Genomic DNA, 12,346 nt, shown 5'->3' with positions numbered 1-12,346 from the left:
TCCGTGTTGGAGTGATGATCTATGCGTCCATAGGTTGACACATACGAATCTGAAGAGAAAGCTTCGGGAACTTATGTGGAAAAAATATGGAATCCCTGTTGTCGGTTACTGAATCAATCCATGAAGCAAAACACAGGAATTTAATGTGTAACACACACGAAGTTTGCAAGAAAATCATAGCAAATCGATATGGACGTTCATGAATCGATCCATAATTTTAAACACACAGATCGAGCGTGTGGATTTTTATCAGTGTACGTTGTTTGTTTTTCGATTCTCTCAAATTACAAAAACCATCTCTACGAAGCATAAAATCATACCAAGAGTTTATCAATTTGAACCACCCAAAATAATTGAAAAGCTCCACAGTGCGATGCGTCGGGATGCGTCGGGACGCGTCTATCGTGTGCAACGGGTGTTTTGCTATTTTCAAGGCTTTATGCCTACAGTAGCGATGGGCATGAGTTTCACTGGCTTCGCTGACTGTGATTGGCTTTGCTTGGTTACTGTAGAGTGAATTTCATGATTTTTCCCAACCCTGCACCTGGCAACACAGTCATCCCTTGCAAACATAAACCGTACCGATGTATAACAGAAAAATGCGATAAATCCAATTAAAAACAGAGAAATTCTGTTGCCCTTCATTGAATTGTAATGTTTTCTTTTGATATTTACAATTGAAGAGTTGATTTTGATTTCCAATACTCGTCAATCTACTAAATTTCCCATGTGTTTACATAAAAAATATGCTTAACACAAATGTTATATTTTTTGTTTGTTTGTTTTGAAAATATACATGAGAAGGCGACACTAAAACTATTACATCAATGATGATTTTAATGATTCTTTGAGTTACACGCCGCTTCACCTTAATATTGATGATTAACTCCTGACGTGCCCAAGCAGCGCCAAAACTATTCAAAAGAAGAGACTGGTGAAGTGGTACTATTTGAGTACTATTTGAATCTAAATCCAAAGGCACACATCTCGAGATCTTAAGGTGAAGATGAATCGAAGCCAAACCTCAAATTTTCAAGAGCACAAATCTGGAGAACCAAACATCCGTTTGACCTGAAAACTTAATCGATTGGTCACTAGCTGGTGGTGACCAATCGATTAAGTTTTCAGCTCTAACGGATGTTTGGTACTCCAGATTTGTGCTCTTGACAATTTGAGGTTTGGCTTCGATTCATCTTCACCTTAACATTATTTAATACAGTCGAAGCTCGTCATAACGACAACTTTTATTGCGACAAATACCTCTATAACGATATTTCCAACGGTCCCTTTTATAACGACTTTTCTTTGTTTCGACCGTTCTCTTTTACGACGTTCGAGCAGAGACCAAGATTTTTTCATCATTTTGAGTAATTTCTACTTCCAGAATCCTACGAAATTGTCTCATCGAAATGAAAATCTTGTTGGTAGCTGCATTGCCAATCGATTACGAAAACAGTACAATACATCCGTTACCGTTCAAGTCGAGTACTGCGAATCGAGTAATAAGGCGTCGCTTGGTAAAATATTGTCAGTTGAAAGAAGATAACAAGACTAAGTACTGATGTGCCATTACAGATTGGTTGGAAATGGTTTTCATTGGCATCTGCATTGCAATTTTTGGTCTGACTGTGTATGCATCATTCAACAGGAAATCATCAAAGTCTAATGGATCTACAGGTATCTGATTTGAGTGATCATATGTCTAAATACGCCAATCTTCGATATTTTTCTGAATCTTGCAGAAATTAATCTGGTGAATTCCTTCGCTATTCAACGATCTTGGAGAAACTTTTGGTACCTTCCAACCAGCAAAACGCACCAGGACTTCCAATACATAGAAGGCGTTCGAGTTCTAACCTGTCTGACGATCGTATTCATGCACACCAGATATGAACCGCTCATGCTGCCGACCTCCCATCCGGACAAGCTTAAGTTGTCTCTCCTGGGAAAATTGGGAAATGTGATGACTCCAACCACCGTGCAGATTTTCTTCACCATGAGTGGTCTGCTGATGGCAGTAAACTTCTTTTCGGAAGCGAAAAAACAGCCAGTGACGTGGCAATTCTTGCGAAACAAGGTGGTGAACCGGTTGATCAGATTCCTTCCGGTTTACGTGCTGTGGATACTTTTCACCGGTTCGGTATACGGCATATTGAGTAGCGGCCCGATGGCTTATCACACGCTCAAAGCGCACAGTTTGCCGTGCCGTAACCTCTGGTGGGCCAACCTGGTGTTCGTTAACAATCTCCCTATCCAGGACAACTTCTGCATGATTCATGCGTGGTACTTGGGAGCTGACATGCAGATGTTTTTGGCCTCCCTTGGATTGCTTACGTTGATGTGGCGGTACAGTATTGATCATTTCTTAAACGCATTCAGATGAACTTATTGATTTTTCTTTTTTAACAGGTTCCCAAAAGCTGTTCCCAAGCTGTTGCTAGCTGGAGCTATTGGCTCCGCTGTGATCATGATCTGTGTTTCGTACAAACACGCGTTGGACCCAGTATTTAGGCTTGGACTTGAGTACGATATTTTACGTTTGAATTAGTTGGTCACATTACCTGTAAGTGATTATTTTTATTCTAGTGACGTGCTGATTGGGCTTTTGCTGTTCAAATGGTTGCGTTTTCTCTACATGCCCGGATATACGAATTTGTGGTCATATCTAAGCGGAATCATCGCAGGGTATGCGTATGTTACCCTCAGCAATGGTGGATATGATTTCCGTGACACTAAGGTATGCACAAATTTTCATCAAAGTTCTCTACAATATAACTAAATTGAATTTCTTTACTGTATTCCAGACCTACAAATTTGTACGAGCCCTATCAACAAGTCTGGTGGTAGCCGTGCCGTTGATCTCCCTAGCCTTCTTCGACGTTACCTACGACCTGCGACCCTCACTTTGGGTGGCACTGATGACCACGATTACACGGTGTTACGTCCCATTATTCGTAGCGGTGCGTTTTGTTGAGAAAATTGCCCGTCCAGTAAATTCAACCCGGAAGCTTCTGAGTAAACCGGCGTTCTGCTATCTCGGGAAGTTGTGCTACATAGTCTACATCATTCACTATAGTATTATAAAGATGCTGTTCAGCCGAGATGATCCAAACGCGATGGTGGATAACGTCAAGCTTTGGGAACGATTTTTCATTGCAACGGTGTCGTCAATTGGAGTAGCGTTTTTGATCTATCTGCTCGTGGAGCAGCCTTTGGGAGCTTTTCTTAGGGCGAAGCTTATTAGGATTAATAAAACGAAAAAGATTCAATAAAAAACTACAAACTCAGTTTTCATTTACTGTAATATGTTTTCCACACAATAACAATGAAATCTCAACAATTCTATGCCTCATCACTTCGATTCGAGCAATCCTCCATTCTCCTCACTCGCCAAATCTTGTAGGGGAACTGGGGGTAAAATGAACACCCTAAGCATTTTTCATGTTTTCTTGCTTATGAAGCTGTCAGATTATTTTTCAATTGCTCAGAATTGAAGAAGGATGTTTATGCAATGTAACAAGTTGAAATATTATGATGGAAATTATAAGTTATGGTTTTGCCAAGGCTAGTAGAAAACATGCGGACTTACCGGAATCTCATCCCAGGGGCTGCCTAGCCTACAGTTCCTGATTTACGGCGGCCCAAAGCCGTCGGATGCTGGACGCCTGGTTCACCCTGGTCCGTTATCGGGGCTTCTCTCCGGCGGGCTTGGAGGTTAACCGCCACACACTTCACACTCGCGAATCGCGGGATCCCAATCTTAGGTGGTTTGGGATATGTTTCACGCAGTCACTTTGGGTTTCAACGGCCTTGGTGGATACTGTCACTGGCCGGGTTCACGTGGTCACCGATGTAGTTTTCTTCACGTGGCACTTCACCGACCGGGTTTTCACGGGTTTCGCGGGTAACTATTCTTAACTATGTTGGCCTTCACAACACTTGCCAACTTCCAGTGTCTAGGCGAATGATTAAGGCTAGCAAAAGTCACTAATTTTCAAAGGGTTTCACTTTCACTTGCGGGGATACTTTATGTCGCGGACCGTACCGAGCACAACTTGCTTGCACGAGCACCAAGCACAAAGAGAGCGAGCTTTCGTTGGGCCATCCGAGTCGGAAACACAACTCGTCTAAATTTTTTGCTCTTTTTCGCCCATTCTTGCCGCGAGTGGGGTTTAGTACAACGGGGGGAGTTGGCGTTTTTCCGACGGCGTGTCGATGGGCAAGTTTTATAAAATACATTTAGCTCCTATTTTCATTTTAATCATTTATATTTTTGATGTTTATTTATAAATTTTAGTTTATTTTTCTATGGGACATTCTCAAATGTAACATTTCCCCCGGGGCACAATAAAAAAAATGTATTTAATATATTTTTTTGAATAAGCAACGAAAAATGTAAGAAACAATATAATAAACAATAAACATACCAAGCTATAAATACTATAAGGAACAAAACTAATTAATAATCAATAATCAAACAAATGGGTTATTTATAAAGTGCTCGAGTTGGGGTTCGCGCATTTGGGGGGACTCCCGTGATCTGGCACGCCATCACGGTGGGTCCAAAGATTTCTAGTCGGTCTCCCCGAACACTCGTAAAGCTCTACCTTCAATTAGAGCTGCGCTGGTTAACTAATTAACTCTAACCGACTCTAGTAGGTCCTGACATCTTCGTACAACCTTTCCAAACACCGAACAAATGAAGTTCACGAAGGTGGACATACAAATATCAGACAATTTTGGTTCACGCTGCTTGCAATCGGAGGATGATACAAACATCCCTCTGGTCACTTCTTATGATGCATTAGGAATCCCTAGTAAACTATCTTTCCTACCGAAAGACACACCTGGATTCTAACGATCTATTCATTATTAAATACACATAATGGTTGGCCGGCCATATACATGTGATCAACATTTGATACTGAAATCATTCAATAATACTCGCGCGAGATTTTTAAGAATGAGAAGCCTTTTTGCTTCCTTGAACGGTTGTTTCTCCTATGCTTTCTCCTAAAACCCTACTCCTGCTGAGAGAGACACTGGACATCACAGAGTAGAAACAACAAATCCACAGCATGCAATTAACCTCTCTCAGAGCTCATGAGAGAGAAAATTCACCAGTGGATTGGTGAGCAAGTGAGAGCTTGTCCTCTCACCGGAGGCTAGATTAATGAACCTATTAATAACATGAATGAAATAAGAATAAACAATGAGAGATAAACATAATTCGAGAGAGTTCAGGGTTTGAGATGCTCAGCTGGCCATACTCCTATACTCTTACCATTTTCGTCTTCCAGCTCGTAGGAACTGCTTCCATGCTTAGTGACGACACGACAGGGTAGGTACATTGGGGCAAGCTTCGCGTTGTAGTACTCTCCCGCATTAGAGGCTTTAAAATTACGACGGTAGATCAATTGTCCTGGTTTGAACTCTTCAGGGCGAGCTCTTTTTCGGAGATTGTATCGATTCGCACTTGTTTCGTACGCCTTTAACAAGCTTTTCTTTACGAGATCGTAAATTTCACCACTGATTTGCTTTTGCTCATCAGCACATAAACCGGATGAATAGTCTTCCTTTCGACGTATTCGTTGGTGATCTGTGCCAGTCACAGCGATCTCGTGGTTGTGGGTGATAAAAAAGGGGGTAAATCCCGTCGCAGAATGAACGGTGTTGTTGAACACATGTTCAATGTCTGGTATGTTCAGATCCCAGCAGCGTTGATCTTGCTTGCAGTAGGTCCGAATTGCGGCGTTTATTGACCTGTTCAGCCTCTCCACAGGGTTTCCTTGACTGTGATGCCTAGCGGTGGTCCAATGCTTGATTTCAAATTTATCTAACAAAGCTTTGAACTCCTTGGATAGGAAGGTGCTGGAATTATCTGTTAGTACTATTTCCGGGATGGAATTCCGAAGAAACCAACCTTCTCTTAAAGTCTTTCACAGACTTCCTGACTCTATTCGTCGCATCGGATGCAGTTGGCACCACTTGCTAAATAAATCTTGTATAACAAGGATATGCATGTATCCTGATTTACTTTTAGGCAGTGGACCCACATAGTCCATGGCGATTATTTGCCAGGGATGGTCTGCCACCTTCTGTTTTCCCATAGTCGGTATTGTGGGTACGTATGCTGGCTTACTTTCTTTGCAGGTTTGGCATTTCTGGACGAATTTTCTAGTGTCCGACGCCATATGCGGCCAGTAGTATCGGAGTTTTAGTCGAGACAGGGTTTTCTCCACCCCAAGGTGAAAACTTTCCACATGTTCTTTCTCGATGATTTGGTTTCGGTTCGCAGGGGGAGGGACCAACTTCCACTCGAACCTTACGTCGAAGGGTTCATCGTCAACGCCGACGTATTTCCACAATTGGTCTTCCTCGAACCGAAAGTCTGAATATTGCTCGGGGTCATCCTGAACCTTTCGTATCAATTCATCAAAGGATACTCGGGATTCGGATGAGCTAGTGGAACAAATGCTACGGGATAGTGCATCGGGGACTATGTTTTCTGAACCCTTACGGTGCACTATTGTCATGTCCAGGTGTTGAAGATCTAGACTCCAACGACTCAATCGTGAAGCAGGGCGCCATTTGTTGTTGCGAATGTATTGAAGGGCCGACGCATCCGTGATTAGGGTGAAGTGTGATCCTTCGATGTAACCACGGAATTTGTCAATCGCAAGAAGCGCCGCTAAAGCTTCCTTCTCCGTGGCGGAGTAGTTCTGCTGGGCGGAATTTAGCTTTTGCGAGAAAAAGCTTATCACTCTCTCTGAACCTTCTTGAAGCTGCGTCAACACTCCGGCGACTGCACGGTCACTGGCGTCTGTTTGTACAGTGAACTCCATATCGAAGTCGGGATTAGAAAGGATTGGAGCAGTGATAAGTCGTTCCTTTATTGTTTTGAAGGCCCGTTCGGCTTCCTTCGTCCATCGAACAATCTTAGGTTTTCCAGCCAAAAGGTCTGAAATCGGAGCGGTGATTTCACTGAAGTCACCAATAAACCTCCGGTAATAATTTACCATTCCCAAGAAACGGCGAATTTGGCGGACGGTTTTTGGAGCTTCGAAATCTAAAATTGCTTGTACCTTCGAGGGATCGGGTTTGAGACCATCGCGAGAAAGGAGGTACCCTAAAAACGGAACCTCTGAACGGCAAAATTGCGATTTTTGTAGGTTAATCGATAGATTCGCCTCTCGCAGCCTCCTAGCTACTTCCTCGAGAAGCTTGATGTGCTCCTCGAAGGTTTCGCTGGCGACGATAATATCGTCGAGGTACACGAAAATCTGAGGTTCTAATGCACCCGCCCCGAGTATCTTATCCATAAGCCTGGAAAGTGTGGCCGGACTATTGGTAAGACCAAAGGGAAGGCGAGTATATTGAAACATACCTCTGCCTTGAATACAAAACGCTGTCAGAGGTTTCGATTCTGGACTTAAAGGTATTTGGAGAAAAGCGTCTTTAAGGTCGATTGTGCTCAAATAACGTGTTTTTCCCAATCGTCCCAGTATTCTCCCCACGTGTGCTAGTGGATACGCATCACGTTTTGTTCGCGCGTTAAGCTTACGCGCATCGAGGCATAACCGAATAGATCCGTTCGGCTTTTTTATTGGTACCGCATTAAGAGCCCAATCAGAGTTTGACTCTTCGATGATACCGAGAGCGAGAAGCCGATCGATCTCTTCGTTAAGTGCTTTATGAATGGATGGAGAGTATGGGAAGGGTGTTACACGAATTGGAGCGGCGCTCTTAAATTCGTCTTTCAGTTCTATAGTGTGTTGGACCAGCGAGGTTATCTCTAACTGGTCTGACATAGCGGGCTTGAAGAGTCTCTTGACATGTTCTATCTCTCGATCCTGCTCGGAGCTAAGCTCGACGAGATCAGGAGAGGATGTGAGGCATTCTTCAGCATTTATCTGGAACAAAAACATATTGTCCATTGAAATGTGAATGTCGAATGCATCAAAGAAGTCTATCCCTGCGATACAATCGACAGGTAGATCTTCTACAATAGTGGTTTCCATGACTCTGGTTTTATCCCCTACTGTGAATGGGAGGTAAACTCGACCAGTAACTTGCAAGGGGTCGCCAGAAGCACTTGTTAGAGTCAAATTTGAAGGGAAGATTTTAGTGTTTGACAACCTCCAGATGGGCGATGTTTTATCGGAAAGTAAGGTCTTTTGGCTGCCACTATCTAGAAGCGCCTTAACAGAACGACCGAAAACAGATATATTTATGAATGGTCGGTTGTCAGTTAACACAGAGAGAATGGAGTTCGGGTTCAAGTCTGGTTTGGACAGAGCGTCGCCGTTGAGCATCGGCTCGTACCCAAGCGCAAATAGAATTTCATCGATTGTATTCAGTGCTCTTTCGCTGGGCCGGTCTCCCTCCGGCGCGCAGAGTTTTTTGCACAGAAGGGACAACGATGGGTTGGAAAACCACTGAACCCACACACCTGACAATGTACCTTGTACGGCTTCGTACACTGGTGTGTCAGATGCTCTTGACTACGACAATTGAAACACACAAATTGGTCATTGAGTGGAGTGAAGTCTTGTGTTTTAGACTCCATGTTCATTGGTGTTTTCGAATCACCTTTAACGTTGTTAGCGGATGTCTTCTTCTCGTCAGTGGCAATTTTATTCGGAACCTTGGCATTAGGATTTCCTGTGCCGGGTTCCTTTCGCGTCCACTGCTTTCCACCTCCGCTTCCTTGATTAGGCCCATAACCCTGGCGTGGCGTGTAATTTGGGTTATTATTCGGACCCTTATTTTGAAAATGGTTCGGATTCGGACCTTTTCCTGACTGGTTATTATTCCCCCCGGAACGTTTTTCAGCAACTTGAACCGCATTAGTCTGTGAGGAATTTTGTGGTTTTACAAACAAATATGTATTGGTAGCGTCTATTTCCTGTCCTGCCATCTGTAATGAATACAGGTCATACAGCTCTCTACCAATTAATGCACGTTTGTATTCTGGACGGAGATTGCGTCGCACAGCTTGTACAATCTCGATCTCCGACACAGGGGCTGTGAGACTTTTGAATTTCTTTTCAATGTCTAGGAAAAATTCCAAAAATGTCTCCGTTTTCTGCTGCCTCTTCTGGTAAATGTCCAGTAAAATAAAATGATCCAGGTCTGGATGCCTAAAGGTCAGCTTCAAATTAGCAATGAGCTCCGAATACGTATTGAATCGATGCTTATTACTAGTGAACCACAATTTGGCACGACCTGTCAGTAAATTCCCAAATGAGCGCAGAAGCTCATATTCAGATATTTGTTCTGACTTCGTCCAATCACTCACCTCCCACAAGAAGTCGTTTAAACCCATTCCACGGTCTTCACCGGCATACCTCATAGGCCATTTCACAACCGGAATTGTTTTCACTCGGTTAGCTGTTGGATTGAAATCCAACTCTTCGAAAGGATTTATGCTAGGAGCGGGAGTGTGCACTGGAGGAGGGGGTGTTCTCCAGCTTGTTCCCGACAGGCCAACAGCGGGAAGATTACTACTGTAAAATCCCTGATGGGGAGCGTGGGGCACAGAATAGGTCGCGCTCCGCATTGGCTGTGAGACAGAATACGGTGCTGGCTGTGAAGGTGACGGCACATAATTCCTTTGTGAAATAAAAGGGTTAAACTGGGAGTTATCTCCAAAGTTGTCATAATTCCGAGCACCATGATGACGAATGTCATATTGGTTTGTTTGCGAAAAATTCGCATTGCTCTGTGAGGGTTGGTGTGGAATATGCGAAAATTCACAAGGATCGGACCACTGAGGTCGAGCTTGAGAATATTCACTTGGGTGACTCATCCTTGGTTCAGGACGATCGATGTTTCGTGTTGAACCGGTGGGAAGGTTCTCACGAAATTCGTCCCAGCGTGAAAACACGAACGGTTCACTACGATATATCTCACTGACTCTGGGAGTATCAGACACTGCTGGTCTGGATACGCGGATTTCAGGTGCAGATGAAATCAAATTGTTTTGATCCTCTTCCAAAGAACGCACTGAATCAAACCGAACATGCCGCGATTGTTGAACACTGCACGACACTTGATACCGCGGAGTGGACCAGATGGGAGGCATCTGTCCTAATGAAGTAACACTCACGTAAGAAACACTTGTCGATGACGTAGTCACCATCGTAGGCAACGATGACGAAACTACTACTGTCGACGGAACATCAGAACGTGTGCTTCGCGGAATCGCTCCGGCATTGGTCACAACCGGCACCACTTCGACTCGATCGTACACTCGCGAATCCGTTTCAACCGCACCAATTGAATTCGAACTTAAATTGACATATCCTAAAACGTTTTGCTCCGATCGGCTCTGCATCGAGCTAACCGGTGTTGCTAAATTCGCTTCTGCCCCTACAGGTGGCGCTAAATTTATTAAATCACTTTCTAATGCTGCCTGAGCTCCTAGGCTGGCTGCACCTTCCAAATCAACTAAATTCGGCGAGTCAGGGAGGGTTGGTAAACGAACATCCTCCACGAAATTATTTAAATAAGTTTGGACCACATTGGAAAAGATCCAATTTGCTTCATTAACGCAATCTCGAGTGGCATATGTTCTCTTCAACAACTTCAAACGATTGTACAGATGTAATAATCCCGTTTTCGACATCTCCTTTACTACATCTTCTAACTGGAGCTCTACCCACGCTCTCTCCAACCTACGCTGACAAATACTCAGCTCTTCGCGCGCTCTCCGATGGTACACGAATACACGCTGGAGCCCTTCTACCTCTTCCCGTATCGCATTTCGCAGTTTCCTACGCTGAACTGTGATAGCACTCTGTCTATCGAAATGCATATTTCTTATCTCTAACTCGAATTTCAATTCATCGTCGGTTAGAAATGTAACCGACATTTCATTCTGGTACGCTCTCTCGAAATCGTAGCTCATTTTGCCAAAATCAGAGCTCTTCTCAAACCTCTAAACTACAACCCTGAATCAAATTGAATATTCTATTGGATATTGTTGCAGGAACGATCATGCAAAAAAGGAACGGTAGAAATTTGAAAAACAACTATTGCCTTGACCTTGACTCAGCTCGGCCGACAAACAACTTTTTGGCTACTGCTGGTGTGCCTTCTATCTTCCACTCTATAGAAATTTGTTATAACCTAGCTATCTGCGCGCGCACGAGTATACTCTACGCTGCCCATTGAATCAACGGATAGTGGGTAGTGAAATGCGATACCACCGACGAATGAAGCAGAGTGAACCAAATTATTAAATTTCGCAATTTGAGAGTTGATTTTTTTCTCCAGTCAAACACCAAAGGAACTTCCCTCAACGTCCAATGAAAAAAATCAACTTTCAGAAAACTGTAGGCCAATTTTCCGTTGGATCGTCAAATATAAGTTATGGTTTTGCCAAGGCTAGTAGAAAACATGCGGACTTACCGGAATCTCATCCCAGGGGCTGCCTAGCCTACAGTTCCTGATTTACGGCGGCCCAAAGCCGTCGGATGCTGGACGCCTGGTTCACCCTGGTCCGTTATCGGGGCTTCTCTCCGGCGGGCTTGGAGGTTAACCGCCACACACTTCACACTCGCGAATCGCGGGATCCCAATCTTAGGTGGTTTGGGATATGTTTCACGCAGTCACTTTGGGTTTCAACGGCCTTGGTGGATACTGTCACTGGCCGGGTTCACGTGGTCACCGATGTAGTTTTCTTCACGTGGCACTTCACCGACCGGGTTTTCACGGGTTTCGCGGGTAACTATTCTTAACTATGTTGGCCTTCACAACACTTGCCAACTTCCAGTGTCTAGGCGAATGATTAAGGCTAGCAAAAGTCACTAATTTTCAAAGGGTTTCACTTTCACTTGCGGGGATACTTTATGTCGCGGACCGTACCGAGCACAACTTGCTTGCACGAGCACCAAGCACAAAGAGAGCGAGCTTTCGTTGGGCCATCCGAGTCGGAAACACGACTCGTCTAAATTTTTTGCTCTTTTTCGCCCATTCTTGCCGCGAGTGGGGTTTAGTACAACGGGGGGAGTTGGCGTTTTTTCCGACGGCGTGTCGATGGGCAAGTTTTATAAAATACATTTAGCTCCTATTTTCATTTTAATCATTTATATTTTTGATGTTTATTTATAAATTTTAGTTTATTTTTCTATGGGACATTCTCAAATGTAACAAAATAGAATTTTATCAACATTATTATTATTTTGAAAATTGCTTTCCACAGAGTCAATGTTCCAAACATGTGGGTAAAATGAACATGTAACGGGGGTAATATGAACATATACTTGGGGGTAAAATGAACATACAATGGGGCTAATATGAACATATACTGGGGGTAAAATGAACATGTAGTGGGGATAAA

At 43.6% G+C, this 12,346-nt stretch overlaps 1 protein-coding gene across 1 annotated transcript; it reads left to right on the top strand.

Moving 5' to 3' along the window:
• The first annotated feature begins 1,388 nt into the window (after positions 1 to 1,388).
• On the top strand, positions 1,389 to 3,276 carry LOC5565288 (nose resistant to fluoxetine protein 6). Its single transcript, XM_021841778.1, has 6 exons — positions 1,389 to 1,517; positions 1,576 to 1,677; positions 1,743 to 2,346; positions 2,410 to 2,523; positions 2,587 to 2,737; positions 2,805 to 3,276. The coding sequence occupies exons 2-6, from the start codon at positions 1,587 to 1,589 to the stop codon at positions 3,270 to 3,272; spliced, it is 1,428 nt and encodes a 475-aa protein (XP_021697470.1). The 5' UTR covers positions 1,389 to 1,517; positions 1,576 to 1,586; the 3' UTR covers positions 3,273 to 3,276.
• Positions 3,277 to 12,346: the final 9,070 nt, after the last annotated feature.

The sequence above is a fragment of the Aedes aegypti genome, chromosome 2 (genome assembly GCF_002204515.2).
Source record: "Aedes aegypti strain LVP_AGWG chromosome 2, AaegL5.0 Primary Assembly, whole genome shotgun sequence".
Lineage (NCBI taxonomy): Eukaryota > Metazoa > Arthropoda > Insecta > Diptera > Culicidae > Aedes > Aedes aegypti.
The sequence above is the reverse complement of the archived record's forward strand: the minus strand, read 5'-3'. Positions and strand labels throughout refer to the sequence as shown.